This window comes from Myotis nattereri, assembly GCF_964212035.1.
Source record: "Myotis nattereri genome assembly, chromosome: 3".
In the NCBI taxonomy this organism is placed as follows: Eukaryota; Metazoa; Chordata; class Mammalia; order Chiroptera; family Vespertilionidae; genus Myotis; species Myotis nattereri.
The window spans coordinates 131,487,799-131,515,188 of record NC_138077.1 but is presented as its reverse complement, the minus strand read 5'-3'; the positions used below and the strand labels follow the sequence as shown (position 1 = coordinate 131,515,188).

At 42.5% G+C, this 27,390-nt stretch overlaps 1 protein-coding gene across 1 annotated transcript; it reads left to right on the top strand.

Annotated features, from left to right (window-relative positions):
* Nucleotides 1-327: 327 nt before the first annotated feature.
* NEDD9 (neural precursor cell expressed, developmentally down-regulated 9) lies at nt 328-27,037 on the top strand (the record flags this gene model as incomplete). Its single annotated transcript, XM_081085610.1, has 6 exons — nt 328-768; nt 17,264-17,365; nt 17,858-17,959; nt 19,009-20,256; nt 21,773-21,862; nt 24,486-27,037. 6 exons carry the CDS (start codon nt 328-330, stop codon nt 24,993-24,995), a joined length of 2,493 nt encoding a protein of 830 aa, XP_080941736.1. The 3' UTR covers nt 24,996-27,037.
* Between the last annotated feature and the right edge of the window lie 353 nt (nt 27,038-27,390).

The window sequence follows — 27,390 nt, the reverse complement described above, 5'->3', positions numbered from 1 at the left end:
GTTTTGTATAGGGAACCATCCTCTGACTCTTTACAGAGCTGCTCATAATTCCTTGGCACGGCATCGGCTGCGAGAGGAAAGAGCTCTTGTGGTGTTCTGAGCCTTTCCAACGAGGCAGTCTGATGTCATTGGTGGCAGACGCAGAATGCATGTATCTGTCTTTTGTCTGCACCATCTGTTTTTCTCCTTACAGGCAATCGTTTAGATTTATTCTTCTCTTCTTTCCAGGAGGTGTGCCTCTCCATAGGAGCATGAGCTTCAGGTGTTAAAGGGACTAAGCTACTATTCTAACATGATTCCCCTCTGTCCTTTCCTTCCTAGAATCTTATGGCAAGAGCCTTATATGACAATGTCCCAGAGTGTGCTGAGGAGCTGGCCTTCCGCAAGGGAGACATCCTGACTGTCATAGAGCAGAACACAGGAGGACTGGAAGGATGGTGGCTCTGCTCCTTACATGGCCGGCAAGGGATTGTCCCAGGCAACCGGGTGAAGCTTCTCATTGGCCCAGTACAGCAGACATCCTCCAGTCAGGACCAGCCTACTTCTGGACTGATGCACCAGACCTTTGGCCAACAGAAGCTCTATCAAGTGCCAAACCCACAGGGTGCTCCTCGAGACATCATCTACCAAGTACCACCTTCCTACCAACATCAGGGAATTTATCAAGTACCCACTGGCCATGGTACCCAGGAACAAGATGTATATCAAGTACCACCATCAGTGCAAAGAGGCATTGGAGGGGCTAATGGTCCCCACTTTAGTAAAAAGGTGAGTGAGCAACTGACTGGATTTTTATTCCAATTTATTTTTTTCCACTGCACTCAGAGTAATAGAAATGTTCCCAAAATAAGAACTTGACCCTTCCAAGAAGTAAGTATGTCTTCCAAGCGGTAAGCATATCTAAATACGCTAGCTCAGCATTATTTTTGCATCATTTTTTTCATTCATTGGTCAGCAAAACTTTTTTGGATTCCTACTGTGTGCCAACTATTGTTGATCCAAAGGCACCATGGATTCCTGGGCCATTCCAGGGCATACTGGATCATTAAGCTGTTTCCATCTTTCTGATAGATCTGCTTTTAGACCTAGGTTCTACCCTCAAATAGTTTCTAGTCTTTCTGTTTCTTCCCTAAGTGGTACAAGGCACCAAATTTTGTACAAGCGCAGTGAGGCAGCAGGGACCCTCCTTTCACCAAAAGCTGAATCATGACCCCATTGGTCTGGCACACCAAGAGCCCACTAGAAGTAGAGGAAGCAAGGAAGCTGGGAGTGGGTCATGCCAACCAACTTGTTCTGCAGTTACTGGCTTACAGTTTGATTCGCTTAAAACACAGAGATACTTGTATTTAGAAAGGAGTCATCCTCTTATCCTCAAGTAATTCCCATAATAATGCCTGAGCCAGTGGGTGAAAAGAGTGGAGCTAGGATATTTAGAAAGACATCATGTTAAAAAGAAAGGGAAGGAATGACCTCATCAGCACTTTATATAATTCCAATGTGATGACAATTTGAGATAAATGGAAATGTGTCAACTGAATGACTTTTAAGCATCTAGTGTAGTTTTTATTCTTATGATGCAGTGACGAATTAAAAAGTGACCCAAACCCTCGCGATGCTTACATTGTAGTGTGTGACATAAGCAGACACTGTACTGTCAGTGCTGGGAAGGAAATAATGTCAGTGAGCTTATGGGGGTAACAGCCAACACCAAGATGCTGCTGCTTACCTGAGTGTGAGAGGGAGGGCTTTTCTCTTTTGTTTACTAGCAAATTCCAAAGGCCTACAGGGGTCCAAGAATGGTATTAAGAATGGCAAACAGAATGGAATAAGAAAAGACCTCTGAATCAGAAGAGGAAAGATGCAGCTCTCTATGCCAAAAAGATCTTGTTGGCTCTGAGAACACTACAGGCACAGGTGTACTGCCTTAAGAAAATCTAATTCAAAGTCTGAATTTACAAATCCATATAAATTAGAGAATATCTATTTGCATGATAATGGAATCCTCTGTTGAAAAAAAATAGGGGGAGGGGATTTACAGTTGGATTTCTTAAATAACAAAGCCACAAATGAATCTTAATCACCTTCTAACACATAAACTATGTCTCACAAAACACTTCTCAAGAATACGTGTTGCCTAAACTCGGTGGGTGTGGGTGTACATTAGGAGGAATTCCTCAAGAAGTGGTAAACAGCTTTCTGACTAGCATTGCCCAAGACAATGATTCCTGTCTGCAGAGGGTAGACTGGCCATGACCTTTCAAAGTCATTACCCCACGGACGTCAGATTCAAAGGGAAAGCCAAACCAGGCTCTGTCTCCAGAGGAGAACAAGAATAGTCGAAAGGTGTAACTATAAATAAATAACTTCTCTCATTCTTAGCGCTGGTTGTTTGCACCTTAAAAATAGCTCTCCCTTCATCTGAGCTTGTGCGAGGCAGACAGGGGAGACCAGAACAGGAAATGCTTGGCTGAGAGGTGGTGGGGTCTAAACTTTCATTACAGTTTACTTTGGCAGGAAGGTGACATGTTTTCTTTTTTAGACTCAACCTTTTTCATTCCAAGTCTGAAAAGTCTATAAACCTCAGACTTCTTCCCATTTTATTTGCTGTTACTACACAGCAAATGCACTCCCTTACTCTCCAAGCCCAGGCCTAAGAATATGCATTTTAGTAAGCTCCTTGGCTAGTTCGGGGGGAGGTAGTCCAAGACTGCACTCTGAGAAGTACTGTAAAGGGGTGGACCATGTAGTATATTGGGCATGTTCCAATCTGATTGTGAATTGGGACTTTCCATAGTTAAAGATTCCCTTGATGTTGCAAACAGACTGTGGGCTTCAGAAATGTTATCCACCACAGTTTTTTCTACTAATGAATCACTGAGGGAGGAAAGAAAGACAGTGAATTCTGCCTTCTATCACTTCAACTTTGCTCTCTGGGAAACTTCAGCCTCTACCCCCTTCTTACACCCCATCCACATGAAAAGACATTCATCACTCATTAAATCAGCGGTTAGGAAAAGATAATCAAATAATATGACCCCCACCCTTTCGTGAAACAAGAAGACACATGAGTACTGTGGAAAAGCAAGGGCTTTGGAGGTAGGCCGCTCCTGGCTGTTTTCTTCATAGCAATTCTTCCTTGGCAGGTCTCTGAACTTCTTCAGGTTTTGCTCTCTTCATCTGTACAATGGGAATAATCATTGGGTTCGTGTGACACTTAAATGAAGCAATACATAGAAAGGACCTGGCACAGTGCTTAGCATAGCAAGGGCTTAAAAATATTAGTTCCCCTCGCCTTGTCCTTTCCCTTTACAGTTTATTTTGAACTGCATCAGCCCTGTTTGTGTTTCTCACTCTACACCAAACATGCAAATACTTTTTAAAAATATTTTTTTTATTGATTTCAGAGAGAAAGGGAGAATGAGAGATAGAAACATCAATGATGAGAATCATTGATCAGCTGCCTCCTGCATGCCCCCTACTGGGGAGTGAGCAACCTGGACATGTGCTCTAACCAGGAATCAAACCATGACTTCCTGGTTTGATGCCCAACCATTGAGCCACATTGGCTGGGCTATGCAAATACTTTATTGCTAACTGAGACTGCTCCCTTTCAGTGTGTGCCTCTCTTTTTGCTTCTATAAGAATTTTGCAGAGTGGAAAAGAGCTCCCAAAGTTATTTGGAAACCATATACACTGACACCTTTACTTAATTTCATTGGTCATTTCACTCTGGGTTCTGTGTGCAAGACCATTTTATCCATTAGGCATTGTGGGCAGAATGCCCAGGGCCTACGAGAATGTTTGAGAGCTGAATGAAAAATTTGGCTCCAAAATATGAAAGGGGAAAACTACAAAATAGAAATTAATAAATACTTAAACAAATGTAAGTGTTTATTAATTTGCAGACAGATGTATAGAAAACAATATCGTGTCAATCTCATTGTTACATTTAGGGCTCATAACTAATTGATTATATTTAAAAATAAATTGTAGGTTTGATTTTTCTTACTTTGCTAAGATTTCTAAATATGCCTTGTGATTTCCAAGAACTCAGAGGCAATTCTAAATTAAATGAGTTACTCATAGCCCAGTGATGGCGAACCTTTTGAGCTCAGTGTGTCAGCATTTTGAAAAACCCTAACTTAACTCTGGTGCCGTGTCATATATAGAAATTTTTTGATATTGGCAACCATAGTAAAACAAAGATTTATATTTTTGATATTTATTTTATATATTTAAATGCCATTTAACAAAGAAAAATCAACCAAAAAAATGAGTTCACATGTCACCTCTGACACGCGTGTCATAGGTTCACCATCACTGTCATAGCCCAATAATTTGAAAAGCTGAGTTTTTAAAAGCAAAAATCCTACTTAGTATGGGAGTACGGTTTGGAGTGGAGCCCCCAAACCTAAGAAGCCCAAGGTCTACGAAGGTCTAACACAGCCTCATTTCTCTACTTCAAAGATCAGTAAAACTGCCCCTGAGTTCATCCCTTTCATGCTTGATCTTCACAGGGAATCACATGTGTTTCTCTGGTTATGTTTGGACATGTTGCCTTTATTCTAACTGGTAGAATTAGATTTGCTTTGAGTCCTTCTGAAGATGATTATGGGCTAAATTATTAACTCATTGAGGCAGGCAGGGGCCATGGCTGCCTCTTTACTGCTATAGGCCAAGCTCCCCGCAAAATATCAGCACCCAGATAACACCCAACGAGCAAGGCCAAAGCAAGAAATGAAGCGTTTAATTTGAATTGACCTTTAAATAAACTGAAAAGTGGTTCTGATCTTATCACCCATTCACCATCACACACTGTTCAAATCCCATGGTTCAGCTCATTACCTTCTGTTATGACATATGTCAGATTACACATGGTAGCTTTCCCCCAGAAGGGTCTTGGGGAATGTCACCATCTGTTTTCCGTAACCATATCTATCTATACACAACAAATGAGCATCCAAAGTGTGATTGATGTACAGTTCAGCTTATCTGAGGACCTCACTTTTATGCATTTTGCCCAGTTTAGACAACAGTATTAGTGAACTCTTCTATAGTAAGCTAAAGAGAAAAAGTACACTTTTTCTCCTGAAGGGCAAAGCTTCCTTTGGGTATGCTGTTATTTCCCCAGAATGCCTTTCCTCTGTTCTATCTGTAAACTCCTATTCATCCTTTAAAACCCATTTTAATGTTCATCTCCTCTGTGAAGCTTTCTCTCTGTACCCCAGCAGTGTCTACCTCCTCTATGGCTCCAAAATATGTTATATATTTCTCTTAATATCAAGCTAATGGGGTCATTAAAACTCTAGTAGTCTGCCATTATCATGTGTATAATGGGCTAGGCTGGGGCCAGTACTGCTTCAGGGGTGGCACTCAGAAAACTCAAGTAATATTAAAATTTATCTAGACCCCATTACATTGCTGACCTTCCAAATGGGACACAGCCATATGTTGGCAGGAAATGATTCAAAGATTTTAGCCAGGTCTTCGCAGCCCATTCCTGAAAGGTAATATAAGAACCAGAAATAGATTAACTACAATGTTTGTACCTTCTTAGACACTGAGTCATCATAAATTACACACACACACGCTGATACACACGTACACATACATACACACCCATAGCCATTGATTGGTTAAAAACAGAGACCTTCCCTTTTTGGGATTGAAAGCATTGTGAAATCTGGTTGCCCAGAGCAACACTCAGTTACTAGCCAACTAACTGCTATATATTAGCTGTATGATTTGTCCAACGACAAGTAAAAATAGATTTAGAGGAAATGAAAGCTCCCAGAGAAAATAAACTCTGACTTCACCTCACTTTCTTTTGTTCCCTTCCTACACACACACACACACACACACACACACACACACACACACCACATACACACCCTGAAAAATAGCAGGGTTTGACAGAACAGAAGGTACCTCTAGTTTCGTCACTTATAAATTCAGTCAAGTACAACCGTGTCCCAGAATTGTACACTTCTGTATAAAAATCATCCTAGTTTAAATGAATTTATTTCCTCAACACGTGGCTTTTGGGACTATGCAGAGAAGTGAACTTTTATTTAATATCTCTACCCTCAAGAATCAAGATAAATTTTAAATCTTACACAAAATTTGAAGCCCTTGAGCAATTCAAGGGCAGGACTTGATGAGCTCACTTTGAAAATGAGAAGTGTCTCTTCCCAGTAGAGTCACCCACGCCAGTAGAATGAGCAAACTGTAATATCTCCTTAAAAATGAACAAAGGTCCTTTTTGTCTGATGAATGCCAAGGCCTTCAAACTCAGTTGCAATTTGTTATAAAGCTCAGAGATAATGCATATTTCTAAGAGTGCATTAGTAACTTCTTATAAACCCACACCAAAGCAGACAGAGGTAATCTTCCTTCCTTTTTCAATGATTTCATGCGGAGTGACTGTGCTTATCAGAGTGAATAGGTCAGATATTGTGTGTAGTATGATGTCAGGCTAAGTGGTTAAGCTCTATTTGTGAGGGAGAAGAAAAGAATACATTTATTTATTTATTTGATTGGATGATGAAATGCAAACTTAGTACTGGTTGCACTCATCTTTGAAAACGGACTTGTGTGAGTACATTGGGCAAAATGCAGAGAGGGGTGCCATCAGAACACACTGGGTTCTAAATAGCTGTGCCACAAACCTGGTTGTCAAGGTTCACATCTAGAAGGGTGTGTCTTTCTTAAAAGTTATAACCCCAGTAACATTTGAAGAGTACAAAGGAGCCTCTCTTTCAAGGGACCCCGGAGTCAATCAGTTTTTGAAGCAAAGTCTCCTTTAGCAATGCCATAATCACATCTGACTTATTTGGATAATTTTTATGTGTTTCATACAGCCTGGTGCTTAAACCAGTTATTTATCAGAATAATTATTCGTCTTCACATTTACCACCAATCAACTGTGCAGCATTTAGAATGTTATTAAGTTACTCATTTTTCAAGATAATTTTAGATCTAAAGTGGGCATGACTCAATGGTGCCTTTGAGCTTTGGCTCCATGTTAGGGACATTATATCCATAACCTCATCTAATCCTCTCAGTAGCCTCATAAGGTGTTCCATACAACCTTCACTTTACAGGGAGGGAGCTGCGGTCTGAGGAGTAAGTTAACTTGCTAAAGGACATAATTCTAGTAAGCAGCAGGATTGATATTTGAGCCTGCGTCTGTCTGACTCTGAAACTAATGATTTTTACATCCCCGCTAACGGTTGATGTTGCCAAGCCCTAAAATAAGATGGCATATTTAGACACTTCATTAGCAAGTCCAGCTCACCAGAATCCTGGGTGCTAAATCGCATCCTGTTGGCCAGGAAGAATTCAAGTCACTCCAGAAGGTTCCCACCTCAGATGCTTAGAGTCACCTCGAAACTGAGGGAATCTGAGTAAGAGATGAAGAAATGCCCACCTCCCCGCTGCAGTGGTCAGTTTCGTGGCAGGCTGATCCAGAAGTCCTGAGCAGCCATGAAGCTGATGTAAAGTCTGTGGGACATGGCTGAGACTATTGCTATGTTGGCTTTCTCTGCCGCTGAAAAGAATCTTTTCAAATAACTTCAGATTGCTTCAAATGGAAACTTCATTTAACCAGGCATAGTTAAATCTCCCAGGATGGGCTTGCCAGTAAAAGGGGCACCCCAAAAAATAAGAGACCCAGATCTTAGGTTTTGCTTCTCATATAAGGAAGTAACTTTCTCTGGGAGTGTTTGTGAAATTAGAAGAGTAGTAAATTTTTAACATGTCTTATGAGTGTAGGCAACAGGACATGCTGTGGGCCCAGCTAACTACCAAGGTTCTCATTCACTCCTCTGTCATTAATGAGCTGAATAACCTCTCTGAACTTTCGCTTCCTCAACTGTGAAATGGGGAATAAGGCTGGATTGTCTTTAATGGTCTTTGCTAAAATTTTATGATCCAAATATCCTTATCTGATTCTTTCACAGAGTTGCTTGAAAAGTTTAATGAAATGACCTGGACTCAAAATTTTTTAAACAAAAGACACTCAGATGTTGATGTAAATTTCAGTTGACCCTAAAGTGTTGGCAAATCCTTCTTACTCTTCCTTTAGGATTCAATCCACCTTCCTAGAAACCACAGTCTCCTGTAGAAGATAGAACCATGTCAGTAGAAAGCAGGGTGCAGGCAGGAACAGAGAGAGGAGGTTTGGGGTATGCTAAGCCAGGGAGAAAGAGTTGGCAGACCAGCTTCCATACCTGGTCTGGATATTAAGAACTCTTCTCTCTTTTTTGTTACAAAGAGCTAAGAAAGTACTTCATACTGGAACTCATTATTTTCTGCCCATTTTCCTCTTTAATCCTGTGGGGTTGGCAGAGGCTCTTGGTGGGTCTGATGTTTCTTGAAGCGACAACTCTGGGTCAGTTCCCTTCAGACCTGGCACTAAACTCTGCCACGTGGTCAGTTTGCTCCATCAGCCAGCCTGTCTTTCCTCCCAGTTAAGCCGTGGGAGGTCTCCTATTTAAGGAAGGAACGATACCCATGGGCATTTGGGTCCAGACATTTTCATTCCTTGATTTCTTTCCATAATTATATCCCCTTTAGGGCATCTGTGGACATCTCTCTAAAATCCACTTCAAAAATCCAGATTCAGTGTTTAGTGTCCTGTTGAATTTATTTGGACATCAAAAGAACCAAAATGCTTGTGCCTTTTCTAGTTTTCATTCAAAGAACATTCTGGTTCATGGGCTATTTAAAAAACAGCTTTGCTGTAGCCAACTGTCACGGGCTGTATTAGGCTTTGTCCAGAGAAAGACCAAACTACTTAGGCACCCAGACGTCATTTCCCATCATGTCCTTTCACATTAAAGAGCTTCTAACTGCTCTTTGGCGCTTGGTCACTCCATAACTAAATATTGCTTTAGCACTCACTACACAAAGAGCTTCCTGAAAGCAGCAGGGAGACGTGCTAGGGCCTTAACAATCAGGGCACTGTTTCCATTGAGTGGTTCGCCGCCCAAATGCTGTGTCAAATGAAAGTGACCCAAGAGCCCCGTTCCACTTTTGAGCTTTCAGTTGTTACTTTTTCCTCATTTGAAAAAGAGATTGACCGTAATTTAGATGTGTCTAACCAAAGGCATAGTTCTAGCATAAAATTAAACATCAAAATGTCTTTAAAGGAAAGTAAATTGCTTCCCCAAAACAGAGAGAAAAACCTTGATGAGCACAAGATAAGCATTAGGCAGGGTTAACCATGGCCATGGCCATGAAGGTGGCCAGACACAGTTCTCATTATATTGTTGCTATGCAAGTAAATAAATGAGCTCACTGCTACACCCAAGCTGGGCAGAGAGAATTTACAGAGAATTAATAAATCCAGTGTAGGAAACATGTGGCTTTTTCTCTGGTCATAGAAAAAGCAACTAGTAATCTTGGATTTTAAACCGACAAATTTCTATAACTTTGCAGTTTCTGAATATTGGATCCAAGTTCTAATGGGCGGACAGTGATAATGAGGATGTTTCTTTTCATAGGATTTTCTTCAAGGGAAAGGATCACATCGTTCCTGGGCTTGAAGACAAAGAGGTTATTATATTGTGGTGGTTCTGTTAATGCTTTTTAAGGGCATTTAAGTGAAATAAGTCCTTTCCAACAGGCAGTTTTAGAAATCTAAATACTCTTATTAATGCATGAAACTCAGAGATAAAAATAAATAAATAAAGTCTAAAATTCTAAGTAAAATAGGGGATGTGGGGGGATTAGAGATAGACAGGAAGCAATCTAATTTTACTTTCCACATATGCCAAGAAAAATGCAAATAGATGGCTGTGAACCAGTGAAGCCCACTTTTGAATTCTGACAATCTGAAGTACTGCTAATGTCGAGGTTATAAATATGTACTGTAATCAGTATGGCACAGTGGCACTTTTTAACTTGTCATCAATTATTCATTATATTTCCTGAGCACCACCTGGGTTGCCTAGCTCTTGAGTAGGCCTGGGGGCCAAACACCAGGAGCTGGTCACACACATTCATGCTCTGCTAGATTCATGGGTACACTCCATTGGTCAATTATCAGGGCTTGATCTAGATATTTTTTGTTGTTGTTGCTGCCTTTATCCTTCCTTGGGGTTGCTGGTAGCATGGTAGGAGGGAAGTCAAAACGGGGACAACTATTGGAGGAGAGAGATGAGAAGTTGTGATAAGCCCTAACCGGTTTGGCTCAGTGGACAGAGTGTCGGCCTGTGGACTCAAGGGTCCTGGGTTCGATTCCGGTCAAAAGCATGTGCCTTGGTTGCACATCCCCAGTGAGGAGTGTGCAGGAGGCAACTGATCGATGTTTCTCTCTCATCGATGTTTCTTACTCTCTGTCCCTCTCCCTTTCTCTCTGTAAAAAATAAATAAAATATATTTTTTAAAAAAAAGAAGTTGTGATAAGTAGGTTGGTGGTAGAGCTGGCATCAGAAAAACGCACAGCAGACGTGGCAGGGCCAGAAACTCTAAGAATGAGCTTTTGCAGGATTTGGGGGGGCAAGGAGGATCTGACTTCATGAATGGCACACCTGCCCCATCCCCCTTCCCTCAGCGCTCTACTGGATTGTCAGCATGCAGTTGAGAAGCTGAAGTTCTCCTAAACTCAGGGCCTCTGCTGCTGAGATGCCCCAATCCCAGGCCCCCACCAGCTCTTCTTTAAGGAGGCAAGGTGAAGCCCAAGGAAAAAGCCCCTAAGCAGACTTGCTGAGGCCTTGGAACAAGTGATCCCATGTGAGCACAAGTTATCTCATGAGAAGTATCTTGCTTTTAGATATTCAGATAGGTATGCGCCCTACTTCTTGGTGAGATCCTCTTGACAAACCCAACTTGTGATCTTCCACTGAAAAGGCCTTATCTGAAGAGAAATTCAATAAAGTGCCCTGGGTTTTGGACCTTGCCATCTTTCTCTTGGATAAACATCTTTATCTCTAAGCCTTATAAAGCATGTTTTCTCCTGGGGTTTTCCACTGGAGTGTCTTAGACTGTTATAGTGATACATGTGACAATGGCAACACTGATATGACCAAGTAAAATAGTAACCCAAGTAAAGCTGCTGATGGTTATCAAGGGCCAAAGTCTCTTGTCATTTACTGCTTCGATTTAAAATTCCCATTGTCTTGAAGGCCTCACTAGGAACACTTCATGCATTTGTGAAGATTAATTTCTATCTGACTTAAATCTAAGAATAATTACATTTTTCTCTCCCATCGTTTAATCGTGAAACATTTTGAAGCAAATGGCCTTCAAATCTATCATTAAGACACAAACAACATCCTCATCATATTAGGAAGAAAGCAACAATAGGCTGCTGTTTGTCTTATCCCCAGTCTTGTCTCATGCATTCCTGGCTATCTTTGACTGTGTGGTGGACATTGTATTATTGAGATATTTACAGAAATCACTTTAAGAAATCCTATAAAGATGTTCTCTACTTCGAGAGTGGATTTTATTTTCTTTTTTCAGCCTAATAGGCATACAAAATTCTAATTTCAGACATTGAGATATTCTTGCCAACCCTCATGATTAAAACCTAGTCTCAGCCTATGCAAGGGTGAGTTCAGTTCATTTTCACTTTAGCATGCAGCCCTTAAGGTCCCAACCCAAAGTGGGGCATGGTTATCAGGGTCTCTACCTTGGTAAGCCACTACCTAACATTCATATCCCCCATCACCCAGAAGAGCTATAAAAAACACAATGTAGCATCGAGACAACAGCAAATGTCCTCAAGGAAAATGCAACCTCAAAATTTGGGCTCACAGAGAATTAATAAATCCAGTGTAGGAAACATGTGGGCTCTATGAGTTCCTTCTCTGCTTCCAAATTTGGACCCGGTAATTCTTTACTATCTTTTAACTCTTTGATGCTATTAAGAAGATTTTTAATATCTTTTTCTCATTTTCTTAAGCAATCTCTGATAGAATGTTTGACCTAAATGACCTAGTTCACAATTTTAAGTCCATAGGTAAAATAGGTCAACCTAGATAACAATTATATTAAAAAGAGCTAAGGCTTAAGGGTTTACTCTCTGCTGAGTACTTTCTGAACTTGATCTCATTTAATGCTCATAATATCCTATGAGTATTTTATTATCATTTTATTAATGAGGAAACAGCTTAGAATGAACAAATACCTTGGACATGTTCTCACAGCTAGTAAGTGGTAGAAACAGGGTTTAGATGCAGCTCTGTCTGAATCCAGCTGAGGTTCTCAATCACTGCCCTCATCAGACCTAATCCTTTCGATGAGCTAAAGGCCCAGTGTGGCCATGGCCTCTGCTACACAGCGTCCCATGACACGGGCCTGTCGCATATTCTCACAACTAGAGAAAGCTTGGCCCCTGGTCCTTCCTATTGTATTTTCCTTCTGATGTTAAGGTAAAAAGCAGAGTTCGGTTTTGTTTCTTTTTTGCACAACTCCCGCATTTGTTTCTGGCTTGTGGCTGAAAAGAACACAGGTGTGTGTGTCACATGCAGGCTCTAGATTTGGGGAAAGGAAACCATCCAGTGGCCCAAGTTGGCCTCCACTAGTGGTTTGCGCCAAATGCAGTGCAGGCGATCATTTTCCCATGAGTTCTGATTTCTCAGCTTCATCTAACAGTCACTCTACTTCCTCACTTGCCCGAAGCTGCCATGCATGGCTGGTAAGACACAGTTCTACCCCTTTGTCCCTTGGATCCCACTCAACCTAAAGCTTAACTTACCTGGAAACCAGTCTTATCCTATACAGGCAGACCTTGTTTAGTATCCTCTCTAGTTCCATATCATCTTGGTAAGAAAAGCCTTGAGTTTTTCCTTAGTTTGTTAATACATTCAGTCAATACATTATTTAAGATCTGCTATATTCAAGACACAGTGTGGGGCCTTTAAACTGCTGCTTATATACAAATGAAGAAGAGGCCCTAGCTGGGTAGCTCAATTGGTTAGAGCATCCTCCTGATATGCCAAGGTTGTGGTTCAATCCCTAGTCAGGGCACATATAAGAATCAACCAATGAATGCATAAATAAGTGGAACAACAAATCAATGTTTCTCTCTCTCTCTCTCTCTCTCTCCCTCTCCCTCTTTTTACCTCTCTCTCTCTGTAAAAAATCAATAAATTAAATAAAAATGGCCTGGCTGGTGTTGCTCAGTGGTTGGTTGGGCACAGTCCCCTGCACCTGGGTGTTGCTGGTTCTGTTCTCAGTCAGTACACATGCCCAAGTTGTGGGCTTGATCCTTGGTAGGGCCCATATAAGAGGTATCCAGTCTATGTTCCACTCTCACATTGATGTTTCTCTCTCCCTCTCCCTTCCACTCTCTCTAAAAATCAATTTAAAAAAATTTTAAATGAAGAAGAATGATCTCTGTCTCCACAATGCTGAGATGAGGCACTGAAACAGTCAAACCACAAGGGATGAGTACCATGTCCTCAGATACGGATGGAGGACATGCTCCTGGAGTGCCAAGGGAGATACTTCTTGTATCCGTCTGGGAAAGGCTTCATGGGACAGAGGCACCCTACTTGGCCTTGAGAATTGAATGAAATTTGAATCTGAGAACAGGAAGAAGAGCATCTTGGACAAAAACACAGCATGAGCAAAGGCACAGAGGTGTGAAGGCAGGATGTGTATTAAAAGCAGAGTCTTGCCAAGGCACGGACTCAGCGAAGAGCTGTCCAGCCTCCCTCAGAGGCTCTCAAGGTACTGAAGGAGGAGGGCAGGAACACACCAGTGAAGGCGAAGACTGGCAGCCAGGGGGGCAGAGGCATGCTTAGTTTGGCCAAGGTGCTGTTTGAAATATTTCAGCCAATTTCTAAAATCAGATTTCACCTAAAAATCCAGATTTCTGGTTTCTTCTGAAACTTGAAAGATCTGGGAACACAGGCGGTACTTTTTCAGGATGGCAGTTGACTGGAACTGAAGAATAGCTGCCTCTTTTCAGGAGGGTGTCATGTCTGTCTCCTCTACACAGAACTCAGCTTGCTTCTCCCTTCACCCTAGCTGCTCAGCCCCACAGGTGTCTAAGCGGCAGGCCAGGTGCGAGCTCAGCTGAACCAAATGTGGAGACATGAATGACAGACCCCAAGGGCCTCTATTCCAGCTCACGGATTCCCACATGGGTTAGTTGTCAGGGTTGTCTAGATCTGGCTGCTACCCCAAAGATAGACTCCTCTTTAAAATGTCAGCATGCACGGCTCTCAAAATTAGGAGATGTGGACGTATTTAAAGCATCTCTAAAAACAGCTCATGCTGCCCAGGACCTGAGGCCCAGCCGATTAGTGAGAAAGCTGACACAACCCAGTCCCTGCACTGTTCATCCTACCCTGCCAGAGAGGTCGGCGATTTATTAAATGGACTCTCGCTGTTCTGAATGTCTACTGTCAGCCCTTTCTCTCTGCCTCAGTGTCCATCTTCAGACTCCTTCGTTAGCTGACAAGAATGGTACTGACAGCTGAGGAAGGTCCGATTCCTCATCGGGACAGGAAACCCAGCTTTGGAAAGTGCCAGTCCTCTTCCAGGGTGATCAGGAAAGCAGTGGCAGCAGCGTCAGTCATAGAGCCCAGGAATCCCACAGCTTAGCCCCTTGGTGGCAGCACTAATGAACTAGGAGGTCAGTTTGGTCATTCCTAAGTCTGAGCTCTTGTAACTATAAATAAATACATAGAAGGAAAGGAATGCAGAAAAGAAAAATGAACGGGGAGGGGCAGGGGGTAAGGGAATGAAAACATAACTGGGTTTCATTGAGGGAATTAGTTTAAAATGCCCTTTGTGTGGCAGTTGCACCAGTACCTTGCTGGCAGCTGCTCAGGAGGATTCTTCCAAAACCTCTGTCCCTTTTGGCAGGCCTTGGTGTCCCTCGTAGGCTGGGGTTCAGTAATTCGGGGACAGTAGGAAGGCTTTTGTGTACTACGTCAAGCAGGAAGCAAAGGCCTGATGGACCACAAAACTGGATACTTTGTAAGGTACAGAACAGTCAGCACTTTCCCCTGAGGAGAGAACACACAATTAATTGGCAGGAAAGCGACCCAAGCGATGGGCAGGGGAGGGGAGCGTCCAAAAGTCCATTTCCAGCTCCAGGTTCTTTCAGGTGTCAGAGTGCATTGCTGTACTCCCTGGATGTGTCTGACCAGATGCAAATGCTGGTCCCATGTAAAGGCCATTTGTGGACCAATGTGAATTAGATGGCAACGTTGGGAATGCTGGAAGCGGGGAGGTTATGTTTTGTTGGCTTTATCCCCCTGCGGTTCGCACCATCTGTTTCTTTTAATGCATAAACAAGGGAAAATGACTGGCTTGGAATACAAAGTTTTTCAAAAAAACAGATGACCACAGGCATCCTCTAAATGAGAAAGAGAGAGCAAGTTGGGGTTCCGTGGCATTTGTCAGGAAGTGAGAAGTTAAATACTGGGAAGCATTAATGCTTTGCCAGGGAAGCGCCACAAAGGCAAGGAAAAGCCTTGTCCATGCCCCGCCTTCCTGAGGTCATGCCCTGTGTTTACATTTCACCAAAGGTTATTTTCAGATCCCAACACCGCCCACCCCCCTCCCTTCTTAAACTAAAGATGAAGCTGTTTGGCATAGCCAGCCTTGGTTTTCCATTAGCAGTATTGCTAACTTGGCAACCTTGCAGAGAATCTACTATTAGAAACTTTTAGAATGAACAAAAGCTGCGTTGTGAGCGTGTGCTACTATAAAGCCAAAATAGAGAGCTATAAATAGAGGAGCTGATGAGAAAGACAAAGAGAAGATATTTATTTCTCTCCTCAACAGTAGTGAAATATATATATATATATATATATATATATATATATATATATATATATATATAGGGGCATTAGGAACAGTGTGTTTTTCTTGAGCAAAGGGCATCCTGCTTTAAAAAGGAAGGTTTGCTCTGCACAACACAGTGGCTATGCGATAGAATAGTTCTGCATGCTCTGTGCCAACAAACCGTAAAGCAACAGATTCTTTTTTTAAAACTGAAGGCAGTGGAGAGATTTGATGGAGTGGTGACTGCATTCTAATCTCTTTTACCTTCATTGCAAGAAGCAATCAGCCACAAGCATCAGGGTTTTAAAACCAAACTGGACTGGGGCATTTTAGAGCCGCTGGGGAGAAGAGCATTGGTGCATTTGGCTGAGTTCCACCCTTTTCAGCACAAGACAGACATGAGCATTTTTCACATCGTTTGTAGGCAGCCTGACGCCAGAGTTTTCATATTAGAGAAAGGATTAAAGATGACGATTTCTTAGGGAACAATCAACTCCTCCTAATTTGCAAGATCTGCTCTCAAAAATTCCATGGGCAATACCGAGGTGGGCGCCGTTAGTCATTCAGGGGCAGGGGTTAGGCAGAAATAAGAACCTGGCAATTTAGAAGCCTTGGGAGGATTAAATACATTTCAAAATGAGTATAAGTTCAAATAATTTCTCTATCCGTGCTTAGGACACAGTGAAGTATGTAGATATGAAAACGCAAGCCTGTTGGGTGCCATTGGTGTGATTGACATTGGCTCCCGGGTTTGTGATGAGTGGATTTGGCTTCTGCCGGCCCTTGGACTTGCATACTGTCTGCGATGTTTGCTTCCCTGGTGGAAACGGGAGAATGATTAGAGCCCCGCGCCCTGTTCCTAGGACTCCCTGACTCCGTGTTTAATTTGTTTCCTACATTAGATTGAAAGCTACTGGAGGCTTCTAAAGGCAGCACTGTGTGAGCATTGGTTTCATGAAAGTACTCTACTGACCTGTGGCATTTCAGTTATAATCATAAGAATGGCAGATGAAGAGGCGTCCTGGGGAAGGCATGAGAGGAATTTTAAGTGGCTGAACTCAATTTGCATTATTCATTTTACAAATAGTTTCAGAGCCTTAAATTTTTTTTTTTCACTATGCCCTGCTTTTGAGGCTCCAAAGCAATAATCTAGGGTATTCATAACTTAAAAGTGGTTCTCCCTTCAAGCACATTTTGGGAATTGAGTCTTTATCTGACCAGCTTTGAGATGATTTTGTTACCATGGGGAAGGGGGATAGAGATATTTCAGGGACTTGTTCTTCATGGGGATTCAGGAGGAATTAAAGTTTATTGGCCTCGTGTCCCCTTGTCTCCTTCCTTTTCTCTCTTTTCTGTTTCTTTGGGTTGTTTTGTTGTTGTTGTTGTTTTTCGTTATTTTTTTCTTTCTTTTGATGGGGGGAATGAGGGAAGAGTGTCCAATGAGGAGGCTAGGAGATTCACTTAGAACTTGGCCTTGGAATTTTACACTTCTCTGTCTTCTTGCCCACAGGTGGTAACCCCCGTGAGGACAGGCCATGGCTATGTGTACGAGTACCCATCTAGATACCAAAAGGACATCTACGATATCCCTCCTTCCCATTCCACTCAAGGGGTACGTACCAGGCCCATAGTCCCCATGGGACAGGAGCACTTCAGGTGGCATTCCTTCAGCACTACATGTGAAAATAAAATTACAAATTATGTACATTTCATATGAAGCTTGATTTGTCTATTCAGGAGCCCTTGTAGCCAACATTATTAAATTGTATTTTCTGGATTTGCTTTATCAAGAAATCCTAGGCTTTTATCTGACAACGCTTTTGTTGCTTATCAATTTATCATTTTATCTCAGGAAGTATATAATATCAACTACAGTTTAAAGTACAGACAGTGTAATATTCCACTTATGATCATTTTTACATTCAATCTAAGTAAAAAAAAAAAAAAAAGAAATTAAAAAAATTTTCACCAACTCCATGTTATATAGAATGCTGTAAAAGAGGAAGGATGTACATAAGATGGTAAATAAATCCATAGTTCAAAGCTTGAACGCATAAAAAATGACAAATATAAGACATCCCTAAACTCAGGTATTTATTTTCAGGTATATGATATCCCTCCATCATCAGTGAAAGGCCCGGTGTTTTCAGTTCCAGGGGGAGAGATAAAACCTCAAGGGGTCTATGACATCCCTCCTACTAAAGGGGTAAGTGAGCTCCTACAGAGCAGCAAAAAAGTGTGTGTGTTTATTTACTGGGATGAAGCAGGAAGGACAAACCAAAAGAAAACTAGTCTCTGGGAGAGAGTAAAGGGATGGGAGGGAAGGAGAAAGTGAGGAAGAAAAGACAATAACTAAAGATAACCCTATGGATTCCATATTTAGAGTCCCCCCCCCAAAAAAATGGGGTAGTCAATAAGGAGAGTCAATAAGAAGGTAAAATCATTCATTCCGTTTGGCAAGCAACTAATATATGTCATATGTATATAGGGTGTCACAGCACACTCTGTCCATGTATTTGTGTTAATGAATTTGATTCACTCTGCTACCCTCAGGAGGAGGCCTACATGGGAAGTTCAGTTATCCTTATTTTACAGATGAGGGAAGTGTGTCTCAGAACACCCAAGTGACTTATGAAGTATCACACAGCTGGTAGACCCAGGGAGAGACCTGAGGTCTTCTGACACCTAGTGCAGTGTGTTCATGCATACGCTGCCTCTCAGCCTGAATCCTCCAAGGCTGGGACCCAGAGAGAGCAACTCAGCTATCAGAGCGCACACAACAGGCAGCACTGGGGCCAGGGGAAGGACGACGGAAGTGGGAGCAGAGTGGGGCCTTGGAAATACCTCTCATTAGTGGGTTGGGGTGGAAGAAAAGGAGGCAGTAAACAGGACTGAAAACCCAGGCCTTCTTCTTTTTTTCTTTTTGTTGTTTGTTGTTGTTGTTAATCTTCACCCAAGGATGTTTTTTCCATTCATTTTTAGGGAAGGAGAGAGAGAGAGAAACATGGATGTGAGAGAGACGCACTGATTGGTTGTCTCTCACACATGCCCCAACCAGGGCCCAGGATCAAACCTGCAATCCAGGTACCTGCCCTTGACCAGGAATCAAACCTGGATCCTTTGGTGCATGGGCTGACACTCTAACCACTGAGATACACTGTCCAGGATCAGGCCTTCATTTTAATGTGTAGTTGTTTCCCCATGTTCACATGAGCCAACTCAACAAACTAGCTTCGGTTTCTACTTACTTTTCAGGTATATGCCATTCCACCCTCTGCTTGCCGAGATGAAGCAGGGCTCAGGGAAAAAGAGTATGATTTCCCCCCTCCAATGAGACAAGCTGGAAGGCCAGATGTCAGACCTGAGGGCGTGTATGACATCCCCCCGACCAGTACCAAACTGGTGGGAAATGACCTTCACATGAAATATAACTGTGATGCTACGGGAGCTGCTGAACTGGTAGCACAAAGACACCCAAGCATTTCCCTGAAACACCCACCCTCACTGCTGGGACCATCAGGGGGCACTCAGAATGATGCGTATGATGTCCCTCGAGGGGTACAGTTTTTGGAACCACCAGCAGAAACCAGTGAGAAAGCAAACCCTGAAGAAAGAGACGGTGTTTACGATGTCCCTCTGCACAACCCAGTGGACGCCAAAAGCTCTCAGGATGTGGTAGATGGCATCAACCGATTATCCTTCTCCAGTACAGGCAGCACCAGGAGTAACATGTCCACGTCTTCCACCACCTCAAAGGAATCTTCACTGTCAGCCTCCCCATCTCAGGACAAAAGGCTCTTTCTGGACCCAGACACAGCCATTGAGAGACTCCATCGGCTCCAGCAGACCCTGGAGATGGGCGTCTCCAGCCTAATGGCACTGGTCACGACCACGGACTGGAGGTGCTATGGATACATGGAACGACACATCAATGAGATACGTACCGCAGTGGACAAGGTGGAGTTGTTCTTGAGGGACTACCTGCATTTTGCCAAGGGCGCTGTAGCAAATGCTTCCTGCCTCCCGGAACTCACCCTCTACAACAAAATGAAGCGGGAGCTGCAGAGAGTAGAAGACTCCCACCAGATTCTGAGCCAAACCAGCCATGACTTAAATGAGTGCAGCTGGTCCCTGAATATCCTGGCGGTCAACAAGCCCCAAAACAAGTGTGATGATCTGGACCGCTTTGTGATGGTGGCAAAATCGGTGCCTGATGATGCCAAGCAGCTCACCACAACAATCAACACCAATGCAGAAGCCCTCTTTAGACCAGGCCCCGGCAGCTCCCATGTGAAGAATGGGCCCGAGAGCATCATGAACTCCACTGAGTACCCCCATGCTGGATCCCAGATGCAGCTGCTGCATCCTGGAGACCACAAGGCCCAGGCCCTCAATAAGGCGGTGCCCCCACACCTGAGCAAGGATCAGCCTGTAGCTGACTGTAGCAGCAGTGATGGCTCTGAAAGGAGTTGGATGGATGATTATGACTATGTCCACCTACAGGTAAAGCAACCAGACTCCTAAACCCCCTATAGCAGTGGTTCTCAACCTTCTGGCCCTTTAAATACAGTTCCTCATGTTGTGACCCAACCATAAAATTATTTTCGTTGCTACTTCATAACTGTAATGTTGCTACTGTTATGAATCATAATGTAAATATCTGATATGCAGGATGGTCTTAGGCGACCCCTGTGAAAGGGTCGTCTGACCGCCAAAGGGGTCGCGACCCACAGGTTGAGAACCACTGACCTATCGTCACATTCAGGGAGCCTAGAAGTAAGGCCTGTGAAGCTGGCAGGCTGGACTACCAGAGGAGAGAACATGATTAATAATCCAAACAGTTCACTAATTGGAGACAGTGTACATAGGGAAGAACACTGGCCTGATAGTCTAGAGTCCTTGGTTTGAGACCTTCCTCTGACACTAATTGTGTGACCAATGTATGTAACCTCCCTGGGTCTTATTGTCCTCATTTGAAGCACAAGGTTGTATTTGACCCTACTGATAGAAGAGACTCCCTAGTAGAGTGGGCCCTTGGAGGATCACACCAGCTCCACTTCTATTTGCCTTTTATGATATAGTTCAAAATGACATTTTATTTTTTAAAAGATGGGACAGGGAGTTTATTAAGAAAAAAATAATTGAAAGCCTCTGCACTAGAGAATTTCTAAGGTCCATCATATCTAGTGTGTGTGTGTGTGTGTGTGTGTGTGTGTGTGTGTGTGTGTGAGATTACTTACAGAAAACTTAATCTCATCCCAGACTTACCTTGAAGACCACTGGGCATTTGCCAGTTGATCTAGGACTTAACCTGGATATAGGAAATTGGGCAATCACAGTCTGCCTCCTACAGGTGGAAATTCCACCAAGTTGACCTGGGATCTTGAAAACTTGCCTTTTCACTTTGGGGGATTGAAACATTCTACCAAGAACCATTATTTAGAATTTAGCTTACTCTCTTACTCTGCCATTTGACTAAGAGCCAAAGATTATTCTGAGAACTATAGTGTTTAACTACAATTCCCTTGAGTGCCGGATACTGGGGAAGGAAGCACTGAGCCACACCTAGTGCTAAGGAAAGGGCTGGTTGTCCAATTCTGCATGTTGAGAAATATTATCACGGTGTAGAGTTGTAGATGATTCAAAGAAATTAGAAGTGCAACATTTAAACCTGGGTTAGGAGGTTAATGGGTTCAAGTATAATCTATTAGAAAAGAAGCCTAAGAAATAGTACTGGATAAGGAGGCTTGAAGGGGATCATGAATAGCTCTCTGAAAATGGTAAAGTGGAACAGAGAAGGTGGCATCCTACATGTAGCCCTAACTTAACACAGCCACTGTGGAGGTCTGGCCGAGAAGCACATCATCCCTGTCTAGGATTTATAAAGTCTAATTGGGCATGTGGGAAATTACCAAGGCAGTGGAAAATGAAACAGTACTTAACCATTTGTCAATGAAATTGTTAGCATAAGTGAATCATAGTGGTGATGTAATGTTTGCTTTATGTTGAAAAATAATAGGGTAAAGAGGAGTTTGAAAGGCAACAGAAAGAGCTGCTGGAAAAAGAAAATATCATCAAACAGAACAAGATGCAGCTGGAACATCATCAGGTAAGTTCAATCAGGACAAAAACCACTTGGTATTGAAAAGATTTCCTGCTTAATAAGAAAGGTATAACTTCAAAAGATCGGGATTTTGATCCTTCCAGCACACTTTAGTATAAATAAGCCCCAAGGCATACAATAGAGCATAAGAACAAAGAGAAGGTTTATGATCTTAGTAATCCAGCTGGTATACCTGGATTACATCCAAACAACAATTTTTCCAGGCTAAGCCTGTACATCTACCATATTAGGACTGTTTGGGTTAAGGCTGTTGATCACAATGAACAAGACCCACTCAAGCTGGCCCAAGCAAAAAGGTTCTCTAGTCGGGGAAATTCTGGAGCAGAAAATGAAGACATATCCAAGTCCAACGAGAACTAGGACTGTAAATTCTTTCTCCTTCTTGTACTTCCTTTGCTTCTCTTTAAATTTGCTTCCTTCTTCCCTATTTTCTTATAGTTTCCCCTGCTTATCTACTCATTTGGCTCCCCTGTAACTTTACAGAACCCATAAATGGCCACTCACAACCCTTTCTATAGATGGCTTTTCATCTCACCTGATAGTCGACCTCTGCTGTGATTCATCAAATTCCTAAAAAAGAATCTGATTAGGCTATCTCTGTCTGTCAGTCTATCTGTCTATCTGTCTATCTATTTCCCTACCTACCTATCACTCCCCTACAACACAAGCCTCTGGGTTGGCTGCTCTTGGTCAAATCTAAGGGTAGGAGGGCAGGATCCAACATTTTCAAAATATACCCAAGTCCATTTACTAAGGACTTTGGGCAAGACAGAGTCATTCAAAAGTAGAGCTTCAGTGGGGCAGATAATGATAGGTATTGCTGGTGCAAGGGCATAAAAATAAAGAGGAACCAATTGAGGATATATAAGCCCTTTTTTAGATTACATAGAATGGCATATAGAGACATGAAATGGCAACTGCACTCAGGAAACCAGAGTTATAATCCTTCCTTTCTGACTAACCAGCCATGTGCCCTCAGACAAGTCATTTAACCTCTCTGAACTTCAGTAACTTCTCCATAAAATGAGAAATCCCTCAGCCCTCTATCTAATGAGATGATGTATTTATAGACATATTTGCAAAAGCATAAATTCAGTATTCTGAAGCAGCACCCTATCTCTGTTGATGTTTGCTTTGGCATTAGGCCAAGTAAAACTGCAGGGCTTTAGGTAACTTATTGAAACGGTAGTAATTTCTAAGAAAACAGATTCTGTAGGAAAGTAAAGCTCACTGTGCATTTCTCAGGGAAGGAGCTGGGCAAGGTCACCCTGCTCTACCTCAGGGTGAAAGATTGAGTCCTAAGCTCAGGTTACAGATAGTCCTTACCTGCAAAAGACAATCTCTCTTGAGAGCCGGTGGGATAGCTGGGAGTTATTATTATTGCAACTTAAATAATACACCATCTGGGGGTTGTAATAAGAGAAGGAAGAAAGCTAACACTGTGGAGTCTGACTCTGTGGCATGTCGTTTTCTTTCAGCAGCTCTGTGGAACTGTTATGATGCACAATTAACATTTAGATTTCCTTAGAGATGTTCTTTTCCACAGTGCACATATAGTTAGGTGCATTAGTCTTTCCTGTAGCGCTGGATAATCTATATATATAAAAGGCTAAGCGACCGGCTGACCAGCCCACCGGCCGGTAGATATGACACTCACTGACCACCAGGAGGTAGACATTCAACGCAGGAGCTGCCAAGTGACAGCAACTTTGCAGAGTGCCCTCTTGAAATCCAGGACCCTTTGGGGGATGTCCGACTGCCAGTTTCGGCCCAATCCTCAAGGCCAGGCTGAGGGACCCCACCTGCCAGAGGGACCCCACTCACTCGGCAGATGCCCTTCGAGCTGCAGCGCCGGCCCAGGCGCGGCTGGCCAGGGAGGGACTGCGGGAGGTTGGCTCCAAGGTGTGTCTGGCCCATCTCACCCTGTCCCGCCCACTGGCCACCTTCTAATTAATTTCCTTTCGATGTGTACAAATCCATGCACCAGGCCTCTAGTGACATATATAAATCTTGATAGAAAGAGTAGGAATGGTTCATAGAGTGTCATTTATCTTAGCAATGGGTCATGGGTTGTCATTTGTACCAAGAAATGGGTCATGGGTTGTCATTTGTACCAAGAAATGGGTCATGGATTGTCATTTGTCTAAGCATCTTGAAGGACAGAGTCAAAGCTTTCCTGTCAGCAATTTACTTGATAAAGAGATCCCTACATTTGCTTTCCCCTGCACCACTCAACATTTATAAACATTTACATAGAGGCTGTCCTATACCAAACATCATTCTTAGCACTTTGTAAATAATAACTCGCTTAACTTTCATAAAGGTATAGGTAACAGAGCCAGGTTCAAACCCTGTGCGGCCTTCAGTCTAAGGGCAGAGGAGGCCAATCATCTAATCATAGAAAGTCAGAGCTGATGGATTTCTTAGGGATCACCTTTCTCAACTTCTACATTTTACACTTTAGGAAAGCAAGATGACTTGACCAAGGCTTCATATCTAATAAGCACCTGGGATTAAAACCTCTGTCTTTTAACACCCACCTCTGATTAATTTCCATTACAGCACACTGCCTTACCCTCAATGAAATCTGCTTTTGTCTTCCTTGCAGCTAAGTCAGTTCCAATTGTTGGAACAAGAAATTACAAAGCCTGTGGAAAACGACATGTCAAAGTGGAAGCCCTCTCAGAGCCTCCCCACCGTAAACAGCAGCGTGGGCGCTCAGGATAGGCAGTTGCTTTGCTTCTACTATGACCAGTGTGAGACCCATTACATTTCCCTTCTCAATGCCATTGATGCTCTCTTCAGCTGCGTCAGCTCCGCCCAGCCCCCGCGGATCTTCGTGGCACACAGCAAGTTTGTCATTCTGAGCGCGCACAAACTGGTGTTCATTGGAGACACGCTGACAAGGCAGGTTGCTGCCCAGGACATTCGCAACAAAGTGATGAACTCCAGCAACCAGCTCTGTGAACAGCTCAAGACTATAGTTTTGGCGACTAAGAAGGCCGCCCTCCACTACCCCAGCACTACGGCCTTGCAGGAAATGGTGCACCAAGTGACAGACTTGTCCAGGAACACGCTGCAGTTCAAGCGCTCTTTGCTGGAGATGGCAACGTTCTGAGAAGAAAAGGAGGACAGGGGGACTGAGTGGGTTACCAAGGAAAACTGGAAATACTATCTGGTTTTTGTAAATGATATCTATTTTTGTATATATTTTATATGGAAATGAAATATTTTAACATTTTATGGGTTAGACAACATTCAGAACTTCAGGGAGCTAGAGAGGGAACTTTGTGTGTGTGTGTGTGTGTGTGTGTGTGTGGTTCTTGTGTACACATGTAAGCATCCTGAACATAAACTGTACAGAAACTTGTCCACGTGCGTGTGTGTGCCTGTGTTCATGTTCGTTTGTAGATGTTTGTCTGATACATTCCATTCAAAAACATGAATTAAGAAGCACCTTAATAAGCACCTCCTAATGCTGCATTTTTTTTTAGAAAACATGCCAGCTGGTTGTAATATACCTACATATACTAGCAATTTATTTTGAGCCTGTCACTTCCACGTCTGGGAAGGATAGTTTATTTGCAAATGCTCACCTACCAAATAACAAGGCATGATATAACTTATCCTTCTTTTGAAACCCCTTCCAAAATTTATTATCTTGGACACATTAGTACAAACTGTCTCACTTCTGGTTGAAAGGGTTTCAGAAAGTGATCTAAGTTCCTATATTCTGGGAGCTGGAGAGGGAAGAGACACGTGTGGTAAGAAGCCAAGTCCCAGTTAGCACTGGGTTGTTTCAACACTGTGCGGACCTCACGATAAAAGGAGAGAGTGTATTTCCCGAAACTATTTAATGGTCTGTATTTTTGAGTGATTTTGCCATGAGATTTTCCAGATGATGTTTTCAGATTTGCAAAAACCATATTACTTGCAGCAGGAGTTTATAAAGACACATCAGGCTCTAATCATCCACAAAAAGAAGGATGATTCTGTCTGCAGGTGTAAGTAGAGGCCTTTCTGACTCTCAGCATTCGCTTAGGTGCTACTACCCCTCCATTACCTGAGGGAAGCCGGCCAGTTCCTTGGTCACCAGAATTTTAGAGCCACTAGGCCACATCCGACTCTAAGAGAATTTATTGCTTCGTCTTGTACCCTCCGTAAACCATGGCAGACTTTACACTTAGAGTAGCTATACTGAGCCCATTTAATCTTTACAACTCTGTCTGGACAACAATCCTGCATATACAGCCCACCACTCACACAGCATCCATTCCATAGTCTGTCCCCTTGCTCCTGCTGGTGTTGGCACAGCACAGACACACCACAAGCCACCTGATTCATCATAGAGCAAATGAAATACTTCCTGCCTGGTGAGAAAATGCATTCACATATTACCAAGTCAAGAAGCATGCTATCACCCTGGCCAGTGTGGCTCAGTTTGGTTGAGCATCATCCCGTGCACTGAGAGGTCACCAGTTCAATTTCTGATCAGGGCACATGCCTGTATTGCCTGCTGGATCCCCAGTGGTAGGGGGGTGTGGAGGGGGGAGGTGCAGAAGGCAGCAGATCAATGGTTCTCATTGATGTTTCTCTCTCTTCCCCTCTCTCTAAAATCAATAAAAACATAAAATAAAAATGAAGCGCACTACCTACGGTCTTTCAGTCCAGTGCTTATTTAATGGTTTTATTCCAGCCTATTTGAAAACATTTTTATTTACAATGTATGCTTTAACAGAATTAAGCTTGCTTGTTTTAAACAACCAAATCATTGGAACAGCACAAGATTTAAAGAGAAGAATGTGTAATCTCAGTATGGTGAAATACCAGGGAAACTTATCATAGAAGGTGCTTTTCAAAACAACCGCTATTGTACTTCTCAAAGTTCTGCTCTGCCAAAATAGGATTAAAAGTTGTGTTGTTATATGATAAGTAAATGTGTAGGGAGGAAGGGGATTGCTGAAAATCGACAACCCTTGAAAAGTATAAAAGTGTGTCCTTGTAGATTTCATTGTAAATGTGTATTTCTTAAGAGGTGACAGATTTGTTCTAAGTGGTGACATTTCATGTTTGTAAAACCAAAATGTTCAATATGTAGTACTCTCTTTGTTCTTGTGTATGTAGAAGCTATTTTAAATCATTAAATTTTTTAGATCTGTGTTTTCATAGCCACTGGGTTTTCTTTTTCATATTTCCCTCCTTATCAAAAAATTAAATACAGGCTTATCTTGGCACTCCTCATACAGAGTCATTTTTATCGATACTATAGATCTGGATTTTTTAGGAAAATCGAGTTGTGTATATTTTTATCTTGTGTCACTTCAGAGTGTATTTGCATTTGAAGAAATATCTGCGATCTGTTAACATTACGAAACCCAAATATCTGGAACAAGGCTCCTCTTCATCAGAAAGCCTGTACTTTTAAGTGATGGAAAGGATGATTTCTGCTACAATGTGAATACTGCCATTCATGTGGTTTTAGAATCAAAGGAAATTGTTCCATTCATTATGGA